Source organism: Electrona antarctica (genome assembly GCF_951216825.1).
Source record: "Electrona antarctica genome assembly, chromosome: 6".
Taxonomy (NCBI): Eukaryota; Metazoa; Chordata; class Actinopteri; order Myctophiformes; family Myctophidae; genus Electrona; species Electrona antarctica.
In genome coordinates this window covers 12,481,308-12,502,218 of record NC_136811.1, presented here as the reverse complement: position 1 = coordinate 12,502,218, position 20,911 = coordinate 12,481,308, and the positions used below count along the sequence as shown (strand labels likewise).

Genomic DNA, 20,911 nt, shown 5'->3' with positions numbered 1-20,911 from the left:
GTAAACCTGTGCTATGACAATAAAGCTGATTCTGATTGGTAGTGGAGTGATATTTGGCCAGGAGTACCTATAGTCACTATTAGTCAGTGGTGGAAAGTAACTATAAGTACATTTACCTAAATAAAATGTTGGAGGTATTTGTACTTTACTTGAGTATTTTCATTTTCCAATACTTTTACCTCTATTCCACTACATCTCAGAGGCAAATGTTGTACTTTTACTCTAAAACTTTAGCTATAGTTACTTCTTAGATTTTGATTATTATACAACACATACTGTAGTGTTCTCATGCAGTGTAGGGAACTGTCACTAAACACAGAGTTAAACCGTAGCCAATGAAGTAAGATTGGACCATTTACTGTTGCTCAACATGACGGTGAAAACCGCAAACATAACAACAATACAAACATTCAGGGTCTGTGTTCTTAATTGACAGCACTGTAAACATTTCACAGTAAAAAGAAAGAAACCAATAAGTATCACCTACACACACTCAAGGCAATTAGCAGGATGACATACACCTGTAGGCTGTGGCTACTATGCTGTGCAGACAGCAGCAAAGTGAGCAAACAATGTTCAAGAAATAACTTTTCCGAGATTCCAAATAAACAAACAAAACATCAAAGTGCATGGTCACAGAAGGTTAACTGAAATCAACACAACAACAACTTACGGCATTGCCTCTAAAAGGCTTCCATGTGGGTTAGATGGGATTCTAGGCTCACAGCTCTGAACAGCCTGTGATCTCTGTGCACTGCTGCATCAAAATGGTGCCGACAGGAAGTGACTCATTAAATACAAAGAGTTTTCAAAATAAAAGCACCGTTACAGAACTTCACAATAAAGTACTTACAAGCTTTTCTAATGTAAACAGAAATACAACCACGTAGCATCAAATTACTTATACAGAAAAATAGAACATTTGCCTTAAAGGCAACACACTCCCCGTCTGACCTATCTGAGGTCACTAATAACTCGAGGGAGTCCATGACAGTCTCTAGATCATCCGTTGGGTAGGAGAACGACTTCTACGACTGGATTGAGAAAGGTCTCTGTATTGCCTTGTCCGTCCTTTCAAAGGAATGTGGCAGTGATCTTGCCCATAGGCCAACCTTTGTGGGTGGTCTGCTTGTCCCAGAGTAGACCTATAGGTCTCCGACTTGTAGGTTCCTGCGTGGCAATGTCCACTTTTGTCGGTGTGGCTGAGGCAGGAGGCACGGCGTGAAAAGAGGAGTTAACGGGCAATTATGGGCACTAGATTTGCCCATAAACCTCAAGTTTAGCAGGCATATACGGTAATATACAGGTGTGATGGTACAATTCGGGAGTTTACCGGAGTTTGTTGGAAAGTTTTACGGGAGTTTCCTGTAATATACACATCCGTATTCCATGCTTTTTGCGCAGTGAGGGAGAGTCCGGGGAACCAGGACGACTGCACCAGGCAGGATGCAGGTAAGGACTGATGGATACATTGAACATGGTCGTGGACATGCACTTGCTCAATCTCTTTAACAAACGTGAAGCTTGTGCAGGGTTGTGAAGTTGAATGGCAACCATTTTCCAACACGGTGGTCTTGTGTACTCTGAACAGCCTGTGATCTCTGTGCACTGCTGCATCAAAATGGTGCTGACAGGAAGTGACTCTCATTAAAGGAGAGGAAGTGGCCAATGTTAATTCCTGGCTTCTAGATACGGTAAGTTATCTTTACACTCAGGGAAGACAGAATCAATTCTGTTTGGCTCAAAAATCTAATTAGGAAGAAGCACAGACTTCAAGATCAAACTAAATTCGGAATACATGTATAGCAGCAAAATCATTAGAGGCGGCTGTGGCTCAGGAGGTAGAGCAGGTCGTCCAATGATCCGTGGAACGGCGGTTCGAATCCTGGCACCTCCTGTCCACATGTCGAAGTGTCCTTGGGCAAGACACTGAACCCTACATTGCCTCCAATGAGTTGGTCGGTGTAAGCTTGCCACCATTGGTGTGTGAATGTGGGAAGTGAGGATGCTGGCGTCGACTGTTCACCGCTTCACCTCCCAATGTATGAATGAATGAACCATTGTAAAGCGATTTGAGCACTTGGAAAAGCGCTATAAAAATGCAATTCAGTATTATTATTATTATTATTATTAGTATTAGTGAAATACCTGCGTTGTAGTTTGGAGGGTAAGACGGCTGAAGTATGGCCAGCAAGGTGCTAAAACTAAGTTTCTTGCTCGAACAGCATGATACTTGGATAGGGAGACGAAATTAGTGGTGGCCAACTCCCTTATCCTGTGCCACTTTGATTTTGCATGTACATCTTGGTTCGAGGGCTTGATTAAGTCCTTTAAAACAAAGCTACTGTCAGCTCCAAATAGACTGATCAGGGTTATATACTAGGGATGGGACCCAGAACCAGATGTGATTTGAGTCTGGCTTATTAGCCAGGCTACTTCAGCCGGGCCCTATATATAGGCCTACATTCCGGGCATTTTAAAATAGCCGATCTACAAGCTCACAATGTGTTGCGATGAGCTTGTTTTAATTTTCATACATTTGAATACTTGAAATGTGACAGAGTAGCCTTACTTTGTATACTGCACGTATATATTTTGATGACAATACTTTTGTACTTTTACTCAAGTACATTTTGAATTCCGGACTTTAACTTGTAACAGAGTATTTCTATATTGCAGTGTTGATACTTTTAGCTATAGGTAAAACATTTGAGTACTTTTTTCCACCACTGCCTATATACTTTGACTTAAGGAGTTGAGTACGCTCGCTGTCCACCACTGGGAATTCTATTGCAGTCAGTTCCCCAAGAGATTCCCTCACGCAATATGAAAATCACTCTTCCAGAATGCCTTTCTTCCCCAAACCCCCATATCCTTGGTGTACTGTCTGTCTCTCTGTAGCAGTGGCATGAGGCTCTTCTGAACATTACCATTTCATATGCATTATGGCGTTTCCTGCAAGCTCAGCTCAAAACCAATCCTCTGTGTGTGCCGTATAGGCGTTCTGCTGACGGCACGCATTGTGTTGGCACCTGTAGAGCTCAGTGGTGGGAAGTAACTAAGTACATTTACTCAAGTAAGAAACATTTTGAGGTACTTTTACACGCGTGCGTGCGTGCGTGCGTGCGTGCGTGCGTGCGTGCGTGCGTGCGTGCGTGCGTGCGTCTGCCTCCTCTTGGTAGATTTCCAAGGCTTATTTCAACTGATCAGGAGTGGAGGAAACACCTGGTCCTGTGACCTGGATGCAGGTGTGAAGAGATCTGGACATGCGTGGAGACAGCTGGAAAGAAATGGCCCAGGACAATGTGAATAGATCTTATGAAGTTATCCAGACATGAGAGAACTCCATGTTTGACCAAGACTGACGTCATATTTGATGAGGTCGGATTTCAGTCAGCTTGACTTAAAAGCTGATTACAGAGTGTGAGGAGCATTAGTCAAAGAGGAGAGAGAGACTCACATAGAATGATAACTAAACATCCTGCTGTAATCACGTCATACACATTCAAGAAACCTATAAGAGACCAAAAGCATCTATTAATAGTTTTGTTTGAAATGGTTCGTCCATTCAGGTATCATGAGTGGAAAGAAGAATACGACAGAAGGACAGAGGCTGAAATCCAGACGATGATCCAGGAGAGACGAGTGAAGATTCAGGAGGTCAAACGCTCAGTAGAGCTCAGCAAGAAGGATGCAGACACAGAGATAGAGGGCAGTGTGCAGGTCTTCTCTGCTCTGATCAGCTGCATTCAGAGAAGCCAGGCTGAGCTCATCGATGTATTTGAACAGAAGCAGAAAACAACAGAGAGACAGGCTGAAGGCTTCATCAAAGATCTGAAACAGGAAATCACTCAGTTGGAGAAGAGAAGCTCTGAGCTGAAGCAACGCTCACTCACTGAAGACCACCTCCACCTCCTCCAGAACTTCACATCCATCAACGCTCCTCCACCCACCAAGGACTGGACAAAGGTCAATGTCCTTCAGCCTTCATATGTGGGCACTGTGAGGACAGCTGTGGCTCAACTGGAGAAGACACTCAGTCAAGAGATGAAGAAGCAGCTGGGTGATGTTGAGCTGAGGAGAATCCAGCAATATGAGGTGGATGTAACGCTGGACCCTGATACAGCACACTGTAAACTCGTCCTGTCTGAGGATGGAAAACAAATGAGTCATGGAAACGTAAGGAAGAATCTGCCAAACAACAAAGATAGGTTCTTTCTGTGTGTCTGTGTCTTAGCAAAACAAAGCTTCTCCTCAGGAAGGTTTTACTATGAGGTTCAGGTTGGAGGGAAGAGTCATTGGATAATAGGAGTGGCCAGAGAGTCCATCGACAGGACGGGTGATGTCACGCAGGATACCAACGATGGTTACTGGACTCTATGGTTGAATAATGGTAATGAGTACAGGGCCAATGACTCTGATGTCCTACTCCCTGTAAGAGAGGAGCTTCAGAAAGTGGGAGTGTTTGTGGATTATGAGGAGGGTCTGGTCTCCTTTTATGATGTGGAGGCCAGAGTTCACCTGCACTCTCTCACTGGCTGCTCCTTCACTGAGAGACTATATCCACACTTCAGTCCATGTTTGAACCTTAATGGTACAAACGCTTCTCCTCTGATCATCTCTCCTGTCAACATGGACGATGGTCTCGGTGGGGACGGAGAGAACATGTCCCCTCCATCTTTAAAAAGGAGAAAAACATGACATCGTCCCCTCCATTACATTAATTTAGGAGTACTTTTGGAAATATATTCGGTATGAGCTGACTCCTGTTAAAAACTGAAGGGACAAATAAGAGGTATATACAGTATATGGCAGGTGTTCAGTGGCGTGCACAGATAGACACTAGGGGGTGCTAGAGCACCCCCTGCCCTTTTGGCAATGTGATTTTTTTTTTTGTACAGTGTACACTGTACAGTATGTGGACCATGGTGACATTGATCAATTCTTAATAAAACGCTTCTAATATAATATTTAGTCCCCAGAATCTATAAATCCCACACTATTTAGGCAACCGGCCGGTTCCACGCGCTGCACAAGGTGCCCTTTTTTTTCCTTGAGCACCTGCCCCTCTAAATGTCTGTGCACGCCCCTGCAGGGGTGTGCACAGACAGGTGTCCTGAGCATTATGTCAAACTGCTCCGTTGTAACTACCACCGTTAATGTAGTGGTTGCTGATTTATGAGGCATTTGCAACCTCTGTGAGTGGACTGTGTGCTTCAACATGATCGCAAGCCTGCATAAAAGAAGGCACTGCTCACCGATGGAGTACACTTCCATGTGCAGCTACCGGGAAGAGTGGCGTCGGACCTGGCCTTCTAGCGGTGTGTCCGTCCACTGTCGGAAACAACAGTGGGTGGATTTTGGGCCAATGGGACATGAAACTGGGCGGCAATGCAGGATTGTACTGGGAAATTGTTTCCTCTAGCAGGAAACAAGATATAAGATATACAAAATATATAAAGAGATAGTACCAACAAGTCCTTGTTATCTTGTTTCCATTCGGGTCATATGTATTCAATTCATAAACATGACATGAAAGGATAACAACAAAATTCAACATCATCACAAAATCCAAAATACTATACAGAGTTGGTGGTTGAATTCATGACCTTGTGGTCGCTCTGTCAACTGAACGAGTACTCCACCACTGATGAACCTGTCATTATCTCTTTCAGATGGGCTTTGCACAACCGAGCTTTGCACAACCCACCTCCCCTCATCTATCTCCATTGGCCAGGAGTTAAGCCAGAGTGAGGTTCCATCTTCACCACCATTGTCTATACTCTGGTGGTCTCCTATCCACCATATAGGCTCATCATCCTACCTGTATATGTGCTAGTCTTAAAGATGGAGTGCCGTGATCTTTTTCCTTCCAGTTTTTCATGTGTTTATGAGGTGACAGTACTTCATTAGACCCCTTGGTGTGGTTGTTACTGTATGCCATGTGTTTATGAGGTGACAGTACTTCATTAGACCCCTTGATGTGGTTGTTACTGTATGTCATGTGTTTATGAGGTGACAGTACTTCATTAGACCCCTTGGTGTGGTTGTTACTGTATGTCATGTGTTTATGAGGTGACAGTACTTCATTAGACCCCTTGGTGTGGTTGTTACTGTATGTCATGTGTTTATGAGGTGACAGTACTTCATTAGACCCCTTGGTGTGGTTGTTACTGTATGTCATGTGTTTATGAGGTGACAGTACTTCATTAGACCCCTTGGTGTGGTTGTTACTGTATGTCATGTGTTTATGAGGTGACAGTACTTCAGTAGACCCCTTGGTGTGGTTGTTACTGTATGTCATGTGTTTATGAGGTGACAGTACTTCATTAGACCCCTTGGTGTGGTTGTTACTGTATGTCATGTGTTTATGAGGTGACAGTACTTCAGTAGACCCCTTGGTGTGGTTGTTACTGTATGTCATGTGTTTATGAGGTGACAGTACTTCATTAGACCCCTTGGTGTGGTTGTTACTGTATGTCATGTGTTTATGAGGTGACAGTACTTCAGTAGACCCCTTGGTGTGGTTGTTACTGTATGTCATGTGTTTATGAGGTGACAGTACTTCAGTAGACCCCCCTAGCGTGGTTGTTATGTGCAACGTCTTCCCTTTGTATTTAGGGTTTCTTCCTGGAGGCTGCAAACCTTGACAGTCAAACGTGCAAATGAAAAAAAAACTGTGATGTAGTGACATCACAATATCATCCTCTTCCATAACCCCTACGCCTTTATCATACAACAACAGCTGTGGGTGCAGCTTCAGTTCAGGTGGATCACCACCCATCACCACCCACCAGGCAAACCAGGCATACTTAATGAACTGGTGGGCGTGTCCGCATAACAATTACATTTTAACAAATAGTGTAGGCCTACACTTTTTTGAAACAAATCTCCCTCCATATAATAATAATACCTGATGATCACGTTTTAGGTTGGCAATAAATCACGGCACTACATCTTTAATGGAATCTAACTGACAAAACTTGTAACCTTTTATCTCAATGCGTTTTGCTATGCTTTCATTCTTTCAACCTGATCTCTCCTCGGTGAAATGGGGGTCAGTGGCCTCAAACTCGATGTCCTTGAAATACAAAAAAGGTTCAGAATCACTGGGCTTAAAGGCTTAAAAGTTAAATAATAATCCAATGACCCCAAAATCAGCATGTGGTGGAGAGAAGTGTGTGTGCAAGTCCTCTTTGTGTGGGGAGAGAGGCAGGGAGGGAGGGAGGGAGGGAGGGAGGGGTGAGGCTGTGGGGGTTTCAGCCCAAACTAAGTGCTGGGACCGACCGTGGCCAAGACTCCAGCCAGTTGGATGAAGGTTCCGGAAAGATAGCCAGAGGCTGCTGGCACCAATACCAGCCTGCACCCTACATACTCTCCACCATATGTCCACCCACCCTCACGCGCACCCCCACGCACACACACGCGCGCACACGCACACACACACACACACACACACACACGCACACGCACTCTCTTGCGAGGACATTAACATTTTCAGGACAGCGATTTCATGAATGCAAACTTTACGATGTGTTATCATTTGTGTTGTTTGTTATCAAAGCCAAACATTGCAGATCTACGAACTCTCAACAGTCTCCGGGGCATGACACAGACACATGACACAGACACATGACACAGACACATGACACAGACACCAAACTACCTATCATAATAATCAACCCCAATCTCGAAATCAAACCTCTAAATGTCTAATCCCTACCTCCTCAATTTAACCATATATAAGACAACCATTTCCCTTAAGAATTCTACTATACTTCTGGGAAAATTTGGCCCTCACAAGTATAGTACACGGCTACACGCGCCCGCACACATGCGCTCGTGCAACAGGAACGCACAATGTCCTCCACAGGCAGTTCTAGACAGAATGGGCTCACTGCGTTGTGTCTGACTGTGATCATTGGCATGGACTTGTGCATACATATGGCCATAGTGAATGCTCTCTCTCTCTCTCTGTGTGCGTGCGTGCGTGCGTGCGTGCGTGCGTGCGTGCGTGCGTGCGTGCGTGCGTGCGTGTGTGTGTGTGCCTGCGTGCGTGCCTGCGTGCGTGCCTGTGTGCGTGCCTGCGCGCGTGCCTGCGTGCGTGCCTGCGCGCGTGCCTGTGTGCGTGCCTGCGTGCGTGTGTGAGTCACTAGAGGGAAGTGAATGAAAAATGTCTCCTAAATCAGAACTGCAGTCATGATGTAAAGTTATGAAGCCATGAAGCTGTAACACTGTAATATTGTAAACCAGTAAAACATTATTTTAGGGCTTGTGTTTATGTTGCCTCCGTTTTATGATGTCGGCCGAATTGCGATGCATTGAACTGGTATACTGTAGATTGGCTTATTTGTTTTCATTTTATTATTTGTTCTCGAAAAGCCAAATATTAAATAGGGCTTATAGGTTATGTTAATGTATGCTTTTGTAATCATTATGCCAAGTAACTAATTCAATTTTAGTTAATAATAGTAAAATAATGTAGCGGAATAAAAAAAAGTACATAATTCCCCTGTCGAATAACTTAAATACTGTACAGTAAGGTACAGTATCTGAGTACATGTACTTACCGGTAGTGACTTTACACCCCTGCCTCATGGACACCCATCACCGCCTTTTAGTGGTTATATAGAGACTCAGATGCTTGAACCGAGATAGCCATCTTGTCACATTAACATAAATCTCATTTCGCTGCAGGACTACATGACTATATAAATCTCCTGAACATCGGCCGCATTTAGGAGCTCCGGGGCAGACTGGTCTGCAGCGACGTGTAGGGATTTATTCTGATGTTCCTATTGGAGCTTGCAGGACTACTGTGAGCAGTCTGGGGGTGATTAGTGAGTGTCCTCAGGCATTTTCTCTCTCCTTCAATCAACTTCCCCATTCGCACTTCTTCTCTCCTCCAACACACTTGGACTTTCTTTCGTACACAAACAGAATTTCCAAATAATATCGACACAGTCACGCCGTAAATCAATGCAACATCTGAGCCATGTCATGAGTGAGAGTGCACACGTGTTCCAGGTCAGTGGGTTCTCCTTTGTATTTCCTTTTTTATTTCATTCAATCTTTATTTTAAATGATCAGAGAGATCATTGAGAGAGAGAGAGCCTCATTTACAATGATGCCGAGATTACGCAAATAGCATAAAGTAAAAGACAATATTCGCAACAATCGGTTCAATCCGTTAAAACACTTACATAACCACAGAATGCAGTTAAAACTGTTGCATGCAAGAGTTTCCAAGAACCAGACGCAGCCATGCTAAAAGCAGTCTTTCTCGGTTCTGATTCTGCCCGAGGAAAACCAGAAGGACAAGTATAGCCATTCTCTAGAGCGAGCTAGAATGCGACTGAAGAATCTGTTCTACAAAGGAGAGAGTGCTTTTCCTCTCCCCATAGAGCATAAACAGACGTAAAGACTTAGACTAAAAAACACTCAGGACGGAGGATGAAGTCAAAGCAGAGACAGGCAGATGAAAGTTGCTCCGGAGTTCCATTTATTTTCAGAGAGTACAAGACATCATTCACAGCCATGGGCCTGGCCCACCCGCCTCACGGCGTGTGAGCCACTGAACTAACTGTTACAAACATTTTCAGTAGACCTTATACACAAAGGAAATGCAAAGGTGGTCCCAACCCCCCTGTACCAAATGGTCAAACATGTCTAAATAAGGTGTTGGTCACCAGGAAGCAAGCACAGAACAGTAGGTGTCCTGCAGGCCTGGCCGTTTACTATCAGCAAGCCAGATCTTTAGGGTCCCTCCTGCAGCTGCCCATACATCCTGTCTAAACACGTCATGTCACTCTCTCAGGCCCTGAGAGACAAAGATCCACTTTAGTTTAAAACATGGTTCTTTATCTATATTAATGTGAATTGTGATTTCCAGATACATCAGACCTCCCTTTGAGGCAACCATGCCTCATAAAAACGAATATGGAAACACAATTATTGACCCTCGTCCTCCCTTTGGCACTGACTGGAACATCAAGATGACACAAAGAAATCAAACAATTACAGTAGAATTAAAAATGGCTTACAAACTTCTAGGCATTCAAATCACATAACTCGTTACCAGTGTTCTCATTCCATTACAGTATTATCATCGGTGTGCTTATAGAACTCCCTTCTGTGTTCTCTCTTACACCCTAACTTCTCTGTACTGTAATTAACTCCACTTTAAACCTTTACATAACTCAAAACATGATCATTGACATAAATGATAACCCGTAAACATATATCTGACATTTAACAGACGTTGCCGCTTTCAGGAAATTTAGGACGTGCAATAACATATACGTTTATAATGCTTTAAATAAAACTCTGCTCTACTAGGGTAGTACATAATAAATGACGCTGGGCCCTTGTTAACCAGCTAAACAGTAATAAGAAAAGATAAAAATACATTAACAGGCCAGAGTTTAAGCAATATTCAACTTAATATTCTCTTCACGTCGAGGAAATCACCTCATTGTTGCATAAGTAGGCTACTCATGACTCAACTTATCTAATTATACGACAAAAACATACAATCAACACGATGCCTTTTAATTCATGTTGAAAACAAACGCGACACACGATTTGGAATCAAATGGAACGATATCCATCTGATATAATAGAATCTTCTGTAACGTTTCTCTTCTTTTGTCTCACCTTCGTCAGTGTCCATCAGTCAGCGCACACGGGCCAAACGAGGTTGTGATTGTGCAGTACACTTATGCACCGCATGGCGTAGGCCGCTCTGTTGTAGAGTTGCCCTTTGTCCCGTCCGGAAACTTTCATTCTGATCTGAATTCACTTTATCACCTCCTCCCTTTCAGTCATGATAATACAACATGACTAAAAAAACGAGAAAGTGAATCAGTGTCATCACAGGAGCCCGTAGGCCTCTGCGAGGCAGAAACTTGCGATTCGCCGCGTTGCGAGCTTGTAGATCAGCTCCGTCGAGACGCTGAATGGAACGAAGCCACGACGCCTCGCCGCCTGTCGAGTCGAGACGCGCCGAGAAGAATCAATGAAGTGGCCATCGCCTCCCTTGGACCGCAGACCGCCGACGAACGCCCTCGGGCCGGGGCACGCCGTGCTCCGTAGCACCCCTCTCCCCGCCGTCCAGCCGCCGAGCATCGCCTCTGGTCACGATCGCCGAGAGCATCACGCCGTTGCCCATCGCCGCTCCTCGGTGCAGGCCGCCTCCGTCGTGGTGGTGATGAATGAAACCCCCCCCACCGCGCCGGGCAGGCCGTCGCCATTGTCTCGCTGGTTCGACTGCAGTGCGCATAGCGCCGTCGTCGTCGCCGTTCCCCTCCGTCCAAAAAAAAAAAAATATAAAATTGCCGACCGAAAGATCTATTAGACTGAATTGTCAATTGTCCACTGGCTCTCTCGCCTGACGCAAAAATGCATCAACGCGACCGGGTAATCGCACCACTTTGAAGAATATAAACTCCAAAGAGAGAGTGCTTTTCCTCTCCCCATAGAGCATAAACAGACGTAAAGACTTAGACTAAAAAACACTCAGGACGGAGGATGAAGTCAAAGCAGAGACAGGCAGATGAAAGTTGCTCCGGAGTTCCATTTATTTTCAGAGAGTACAAGACATCATTCACAGCCATGGGCCTGGCCCACCCGCCTCACGGCGTGTGAGCCACTGAACTAACTGTTACAAACATTTTCAGTAGACCTTATACACAAAGGAAATGCAAAGGTGGTCCCAACCCCCCTGTACCAAATGGTCAAACATGTCTAAATAAGGTGTTGGTCACCAGGAAGCAAGCACAGAACAGTAGGTGTCCTGCAGGCCTGGCCGTTTACTATCAGCAAGCCAGATCTTTAGGGTCCCTCCTGCAGCTGCCCATACATCCTGTCTAAACACGTCATGTCACTCTCTCAGGCCCTGAGAGACAAAGATCCACTTTAGTTTAAAACATGGTTCTTTATCTATATTAATGTGAATTGTGATTTCCAGATACATCACGACCATATAGGGTTCTGAGCTGAAATACACTGTGGTCATTTTCTCTCAGTCAGAGATGAGAGAAAACTAGAAAAAGTGCCCTTCTGGGCACCGGTCTCCACCAGGAGGATAGGAGTGTGTGATGTTTGGCAAAATGTTTAGGAGTAATATAAACGTGTGTGTGTGTGTGTGTGTGTGTGTGTGTGTGTGTGTGTGTGTGTGTGTGTGTGTGTGTGTGTGTGACACGGCTTGGCCTGTCGTAGCGCCACCATGAGGCTGATTTGAAAACTGTCAAGTGGCATTTCTTCCTCAGCCTAGTGGGAATATGCATGCACAGTTTCACCGCAATCGGACGCTGCGTTGAGTAGTTGTGGCGATTTGTACAAAACGGGTACAAAGCGGGCTACTCCTGAAAAGTTTAGAAGCCAATCGGAGGCAATGAAGGTGGATTATGAGAAATCAAACAAACCCGTCTTGATCACATGACTATGGAGAGCATGTGTACTGATTTGCGTGAAATTTGGATAACATCTGAAGGAGTAATATTAGAAAATGTGCTTTACATATGTCGGCCTCCTGGTGGCGCTATAAAGAGCAGATGTGAGCAGGTGGCAAAGGTTTTTCCTTGGCCTCTAGGGAGTTGGCATACAAAGTTATCCACAAATCCGTGCAGTTGGAGGTAAAAACACTTTTCGGCCAGTTATAGCGCCACCATGAGGCTGAGTTGAAAATGTTCACGTGGCATTTCTTCCTCGGCCTAGTGGGAATGTGCGTGCGCAATTTCACGGAAATCACACGATGTGTTCATGATTTGCAGCATTTTGTTTGAAACTGAGCACTCCTGCGAACTTTGGAAGCCAATTTTAGCCAATCAGGATGGAGTCTGAGAAATCTGAAAGACCCGTTTCGTTGAATGGCTCTAGAGAGACTGTGTACCAATTTGCGTGATGTTTGGACAAAATCTGTAGGTGTACTGTCCAAAAACTTGTTTTGCACAAAGCGGCCTCCTGGTGGCGCTATAACAGGCCATTCTGAATTTTTTGGGGAAGAGGTTCATCGTTGGCATCCAGGGAGTGTGTGTGCAAAATTTGGCATCGACCGGGTTAACGGAGATTAGCTGTTCACAGACGGACGGACGGACGGACACACGGACGGACGGACACACGGACGGACGGACGGAGTGCAAAACATACTCTCTCCCCATGCCTTCGGCCTGGTGGAGACAATGATATGAGTCCTGACTCCTGACATAGTGATGAGAATTGTAATTGACACCAGTAATAAAGCCCAGAGCTGAGTGATAGACAGAGTCCCAGGGAAGTGAGCGGTATATGAGACAGTCACGCCGTAAATCAATGCAACATCTGAGCCATGTCATGAGCGTGCACACGTGTTCCGGGTCAGTGGGTTCTCCTTTTTATCTCCTTTTTTATTTCATTCAACCTTTATTTTAAATGATCAGAGAGATCATTGAGAGAGAGAGAGAGCCTCATTTACAATGATGCCGAGATTACGCAAATAACATAAAGTAAAAGACAATATTCGCAACAATCGGTTCAATCCGTTAAAACAGTTACATAACCACAGAATGCAGTTAAAACTGTTGCATGCAAGAGGTTCCAAGAACCAGACGCAGCCATGCTAAAAGCAGTCTTTCTCGGTTCAGATTCTGCCCGAGAAAAAACAGAAGGACAAGTATAGTCATTCGCTAGAGCGAGCTAGAATGCGACCATATAGGGTTCTGAGCTGAAATATACAGTGGTAATTTTCTCTCAGTCAGAGATGAGAAAAAATGATATGAGTCCTGACATAGTGATGAGAATTGTAATTGACACCAGTAATAAAGCCCAGAGCTGAGTGGTAGACAGAGTCCCAGGGAAGTGAGGCAGCTGCATATAATCAGTGGTTTTCAACCTTTTTCACATCAAGGCCCATTATTTATTCAGCATTTGAGTCATCATGGACCACCATTCGAATGAGATTTAGCCTCTCAGACCCAACACTTTGAATATGAATCGTTGGAGAGGACTCTGTCCACAACGAGAGACAACGTGCAAACGTTGATCAAATTAACCAAACGTCTTCTTTCATGTAGTGCAAATGTTTAACAACAATTTAACTCTTGAGAGCGTAAAATGAAACGAAATGGACACGTATGGGTCCTTTCACGCTCTCAAGAGTTTAAGATCTATAAGGGTCCATTTGATTATGTTACCAACTCTCCACCATTTAGCTGCGGGGACCACCTGGACCATCCCTTCAAGGACCACTGGTTGAAAACCACTGCGAGGTATATACATCTCAGAGTCCGAACCAGTCGGTGACCCCTCCTCGGGCGGGATCGGGCTTCTGACGCTGCTTCTCGTCGTCCAGGAACTTCTCCTGCAGGGCCTCCATGGAGCCTACCTCGTCGTCGTCGTCCCTCCTCCTCCTCTCCGGGAAGATGTCGGGGAAGCTGAAGGTCCGGCCCTGGCCCAGCTGCACGTAGGCCACCTTGTAGTCGGGCTGCTTCACCCGCTGGTTCAGGTGGTTGCGCCTCTTGTTGCTGCCGAACTGGATGCGCGTGCGCACCGCGCCCACGGGAACGCCGTAGATCCCCTCCAGGTAGTTCCGCACGTCGCACTTGGTCATCTCCATGGGGACGCGGAACTGCGCCGTGTCCGCCGGCTGCTCCTTCCCCGGACGCACCAGCGTCAGGAACCAGTCGGGTCTGAAGATCCTCAGCTGGGGATCGCCCAGCTGGTAGATGGGGTACATCATGAGTCTTCTGGAAGTTCTGGCTGCCATGCTACAGTATATCTGACAGTGGAGTCGGTTGTCACGGCCTGTATACACGGAAAGCCTCCCCTCAGCTTAAAACTGAGTCTCCACGTGCATTTGACGTGACATCAGTGTTATGTTGATGTCCATAATGTGACGGGGGCTATATGTGTGCTTCCTTATATAGGGTCGACCACGTCAGAACGCCATGGCTACTCAAGAGGTTGGAGTGCAAGCGACTCCATGCACTCCATATTCGGACGTTAACGGTCAACCCCGGAAGTCCCAGAGCCAGAGTTATAAGCAAACTCCGTCCACTTCATGGGGCCAGTCTTCTACATAGACTTCTATTGAGCATGGGGATAACCGGAAGTTTACGGAATGCATTGGAGTCTATGGGCTCGCGCGAGCACATGAACCACGTAACCAGGGCTGTTTTCTGCCCCCTCAATATCGCAACTCTAGCTCTGGGAAGGTCATGGTTGATGTGGAGCTCCTTATATGGATTCTTAAATAATTTGTTTGGGTCTGATGTCATGATGTCACAGCATGACATACGCTCTATGTGGGTGTAGCTGCATTGGAAACTCTATATGTGGTTATTAGTTAACTCTATGGTTGTGTCTGAGTCATAGTTACCTCTATGGTTGTGTCTGAGTCATAGTTAACTCTATGGTTGTGTCTGAGTCATAGTTAACTCTATGGTTGTGTCTGAGTCATAGTTACCTCTATGGTTGTGTCTGAGTCATAGTTAACTCTATGGTTGTGTCTGAGTCATAGTTAACTCTATGGTTATGTCTGAGTCATAGTTACCTCTATGGTTGTGTCTGAGTCATAGTTAACTCTATGGTTGTGTCTGAGTCATAGTTAACTCTATGGTTGTGTCTGAGTCATAGTTAACTCTATGGTTGTGTCTGAGTCATAGTTAACTCTATGGTTGTGTCTGAGTCATAGTTAACTCTATGGTTGTGTCTGAGTCATAGTTAACTCTATGGTTGTGTCTGACTATCAGTCTCAGAGAAGACACGTTATTCTCCGACTCGCCACAGCTTGTTTGGACCACTGCCAAGTGGAGTGAAGTGAATGAGTGAGCGAGTTTGGTCCGCTCAGGGGTAGAGTGACCGGCTGGGAACCGCAAGAGCTCCCCCAGAGTTAGTGTCGAGGTGTCCTTGAGCAAGACTCTAGTCTGAACCCCTAATTGCTCCTGATGTGCAGGTTGGTGCCTCGCATGGTTTCCTCTGTCATCGGTGTGTGAATGTGTGTGTGAATGGGTGAATGCACAATCTATGTAAAGCGCCTTGGATAAAGGAGCTATATAAATGCACCATTTACCAAAGCATTTCCGGAGGTCCCCAGCCAAAAACGTTGAGAACCCCTGGACTAGAGGATAAGCTTGCAAGATAATCGCTCCCCAATAGTGTGAACCCGGCTTAAACACAGCATCCATATTTTGGGGGGGGAGCATTCAACCCCAAAATAGCAGATCTACAAGCTTGTATTGGCAATTTTTAGCTCAGAGTTTTGGTTCAGACGAATAAAAATAAATCACGCCCGTGTGAAGTGAGGGGCGCTCTAATCATCACACATCATCATACATCATCTCATTCCGGCCAATGTGAATTTGCATCCTCACCTTCAATGTTTGTGTTTATGCAAACACTCAAAACTGGCCATTCATTGTCAGTGGCATTCAATGTTTGTGTTAGGACAATGTTTGTGTTTACACAAACCCTCAAAGCTGGACATATAGGAGTGGCTAGCGCCCCTCAAAAAACATACAGTTTAACTGAAGTCCCGGTCCTCTATAAGGGGACCGGTCCTCTATAAGGGTTTAAGAGGAACCCTGGAGTCAGGAGGCGTGGATGTCAGTCACATGCACGGCCCAGTGTGGAGCTGAACGCTGCCATGAACACCCTGCTGCAGCTGGATGTAAAGCATGCGGACAGTGGCCTCGTCTCGGTGGCGGCATGCCGCCCAAACCACGGGGACAGGAGGACTGCCACTGCGGAATGCCACAGTGCAATGCTTTAACTCTCCATCACGTCCCTGTAATAACACGGCTCCCAAGCTGGAACTGCTGGCATCTGCGCTAATGACAGTTGTTCGCTCGGAATCGTAATGTGCCGCCAGTGTGCAAGGTCGGGGCCAGGCACAGTCATGGCTTTAGCCTCGCCAATTCCAATACTCTCTCTCTCTCTCTCTCTCTCTCTCTCTCTCTCTCTCTCTCTGTCTCGTGCAGGCCAGTGGTGGGATGCAACATTGTGGATGAGGCTGGGAGGGAGAGGGAGCCAGGGCTCTAATCTTGGTCCGCTCATTTTTTCACATAGGCTACACCAAATCTCTTTGCTTTGTATAGACGATGTGGCTCGTCGTCAGCGAGGAACTGTCCGTGAGTCAGGGCTTTTAGAGGACGGCGGTTCTTCACCTTTTCAGGATCAGCCCACTTGAAAAATGTCAACAGCGTTCGCGGCCCACCCATCTGACCACCCAGCTGCCGTGTAAATGTGGCAGTTGGGTGGGCCGCGTGCATTTGCAGGGCACATTTACATTTTATTGATCAATCAATCGATTGTGTTTTCCGGCTTGGATCAATATACTCCAAGTTCCTGCATGTTTATCACAATGAAAACAAACATCTTGGAATGTTTTAAAGAAACCTGGTGCTGTACATGTATAATCTTTGGGGCGGCTGTGTAGGTAGAGCAGGTCGTCCAATGATCCCTGGGTCGGCGGTTCGAATCCCGGCTCCTCCTGTCCACATGTCGAAGTGTCCTTGGGCAAGACACTGAACCCTACATTGCCTCCAATGAGTTGGTCGATGTGAGCTCGCCACCATTGGTGTGTGAATGTGGGGAGTGAGTACTCTGGCGTCGACTGTTTGCCGCTTCACCTCCCAATGTATATGAATTAATGAACCATTGTAAAGCACTTGGAAAAGCGCTATAAAAACGCAATTCATTCATTCATTATTGTCTCTTGCCAAGTATTTAGGAGCCCACCTGCATGCCCCATGCAGCCCACAGGTTGAGAGCCACTGCTAGAAGGTGTTATGTGGTAGCCGTCAGCTTGTAGCTGCTTGCATCATCCAGACGAGTCCACATGAAGAGTCAAAGGGTGTGGCATCATCCAGGGGGGTCTGCCACGAGTCCACATGAGGAGTCAAAGGGTGTTGCATCATCCAGGGGGGTCTGCCACGAGTCCACATGAGGAGTCAAAGGGTTGAGAACACTCGTCCTGCACAACGCAATGTCCTCCCAATTTGGCGGAATGTATTATTCTTGCTTCAGCTTCCTGTTCAAACATTTGTGCTCATCGTTTTGACTTTTCTCTTTCTACAGGAACTGTCACGGCATGGCAAGCATTACTCAGTGGTGTAAAGTAACCAAGTACATGTATTTAAGTACTGTACTTAAGTACAATTTTGAGGTATTTGTACTTCACTTGAGTATGTCAAATTTTCTGTACTTTTACTTTTACTCTACATTTCAGAGGCGATATATTGTACTTTTACTCAACTACAGTTATTTCACAACTTTAGTTACTACTAGTTACATTGTAGATTTTGATTATTATTACAAAACATACAATAACAACCCTATATACATATCTGCCTTTTGAATATTAGATCTGCCATTTTCAAAACATTTTTATACATTTATAAATGTATAAATTTATAATTTATATATCCGCCAATTAAGGTCCTCTACCTTAGCCCTACTAGAGGTGCCTAGAACTAAAATGGTGACAAAGGGGGATAGGGCCTTTTCAAGCAGGGCTCCCAGGCTCTGGAACAGCCTGCCATCTGACCTGAGGTCTATTAGCTCCTTGGCTATTTTTAAATTAAAGACCCACTTTTATAGGAAAGCCTTTTTAAACCGATAACCAATGTTTGCTTTTAATTCCCTTGATAATGTAATTTTATTGCTGTTTGATTGTTATTGATTGTTATGTAACACTGTTGTTTGTATATTGTTAAGCACTTTGTGACACTGTCAAAAAAGGTGCTATATAAATAAAGTTTATTATTATTATTATATTTGAAAACTTGAAATGGAACATTCTGCATAATGAGTACTTAGTACATCATTTTGGTACTTGAAGTACATTTTTGATGCAGATCATTTTGTACTTTTACTTAAAGGGGCATTCCACTCATTTTCAACATTTTACTATGTCATTAATATACCTTAGAGCTGTTGTGTGGAAATAATAAAAAAGTCCCCCCATTCTGTGTTTCCTAGAATTAGAGGTCTGAAAAAAATCATTAACATGGTGAAACACATCTTGATGATGTCATCAAGATGTGATTCACCATGTTAATGATTTTTTTCATACTTACAGTTCTAGGAAACACAGAATGGGGGGACCTTGAGTGTTGATCGGGAGGAGTTGGATGTAGGCTCTACGTCCTCCCGGTGGGGGCTCCTCACTGGCAGGTATAACTCAGTAGGACAGTGATTTTCAACCAGTGGTCCTTGAGGGGATTCTAGGTGGTCCCCAGCTAAATGATGGAGAGTTGGTAACCAAATGGACTCTTATTGGATCTTTAACTCTTGAGAGGGTAAAATGAAACCAAATGGACCCACACGAGTCTATTTGGTTTCGTTTTATGCCCTCAAGAGTTAAATTACTGTTAAACATCTGCATTATTACGTCGTCTACACAATTAGCAGATGTAGTTCCAGACTATGGGCTATATCTTGCGCCACCCCTTAACCTTTATCCCTAAACTTATTTGCCTTTTTTTACTATTTTAAAAAAACCTTTAAAAAAAGTTCAAATAGCTGATCTACAAGCTCAAAACATGTAAATGCAGATCGGCGACGGCTAGTATTTTAAAATGATTTTAAAAATAGTAAAAAATGGCATATAAGTTTAGGGATAAGGGATAAGGGATAAGGGTGGCGCAAGATGGAGCCCTATATACGGTGTATGGGCCAAATGTGTACCAAGGTCAAGCGCATTCATGTAACCTTGGGGTGGCGCTGTTGTTTATTTAAGTGTCAAGTTCACGGGTATAGTGAGGGATGATTGACCCGGAAGGGGCAAATGGTTTTGACCGCAGGTATGTTACCACTTTCAAATGCTGTGTGGAGAAATGCTTGTCAGAGAAAATCCATTGTTTGTGTCTATGCTGATTATTGTTCATTTTGAAATCACGCAGATACCGATGCCGTACTCACTGCTTGGAAATAAATGTGTCAAAGGCAAGAAGAGCTGCCTGTGTGTTTATTATCACAATTTGGGGCTGACACACAGAACAAACAGTATGGCATTGGAACAGCGCATCAACCATGGGTTCAACTACGGGATCAACTCCTCCAGAGCTAAGGCGGGGCTCTCACATACAGTATATAACATTCGGAGGTTGTGGAACAGAACAGTTGTCTGGCTATACACGACGAGACTTATCTGGGTGAGTTAGAATGCGGAACGTGTATAGGCTCAACTTTGAAAACGCCATTAGACACACTGACAAGGAATCGAAACGTCCGAACGTCGGCCCTTTCTAACTGACTTGTGAATTGTGCACCGAACGCAGTCCTCCACATGGGACTGGCGGGGGAGCTGGTGACGGATGGTTTTGGCCCAGTTGTGGACCAAAGGTGGGCACGGTGGCAGTCCATTAATCCATTTAGACCTGAGGACGCATCTACATGTATGTCACATTTAGCCTTTAACCACCTCAACCACTGTTTTAAACTTCAGCTGTTGAAAAATAGCAGATCTACAAGCTCGTAGCGCAGCACAGAGTGCCTCTGTGCCGCGCTACGAGCTTGTAGATCTGCTATTTTTTTTAAATCGTGAAAATGTCACGCAAATCATTTAATAATATACATTCTTTCACAGCAAACGTTTTTTAACTCTTCTGGGGGGATTCCCGGAACAACATATTATTTTCATAATGGGGGTCGGGCGGCCAATTACTGTACATGTAATTTTTGGAGCTCCTTGACGTGAAATAGTTTGAGAACCATGCACCGATACAATCCGGTCTCGGGTCTTAATGGTTTAACCCATTCTGGCCTGACCTCGAAATTTAAGTTTTCTGAAATAAATATTTTCACGATTTAAAAAAAATAGCAGACCTACAAGCTCGTAGCGCGCCACTCGGTGGCGCGCTATGAGCTTGTAGATCTGCTATTTTTCAATAGCTAAATTATAACATAATGTTTAAAACACCAAAAGGGGTTC

General features: G+C 44.9%; 2 protein-coding genes across 2 annotated transcripts in view; both read right to left on the bottom strand.

The window, feature by feature from the left end:
• Positions 1-733, bottom strand: part of prkcg (protein kinase C, gamma) — a 71,110-nt gene extending 70,377 nt beyond the window's left edge. The window contains exon 1 of the mRNA XM_079503475.1: positions 674-733. Within this exon, the coding sequence (XP_079359601.1) occupies positions 674-678 (5 nt within the window). The 5' untranslated portion in view covers positions 679-733. The remainder of the gene's footprint in view (positions 1-673) is intronic.
• Positions 734-14,257: 13,524 nt separating this feature from the next.
• Positions 14,258-14,743, bottom strand: LOC306924954 (large ribosomal subunit protein uL23m-like; the record flags this gene model as incomplete). Its single annotated transcript, XM_079503634.1, has 1 exon — positions 14,258-14,743. One exon carries the CDS (start codon positions 14,741-14,743, stop codon positions 14,258-14,260), a length of 486 nt encoding a protein of 161 aa, XP_079359760.1.
• Between the last annotated feature and the right edge of the window lie 6,168 nt (positions 14,744-20,911).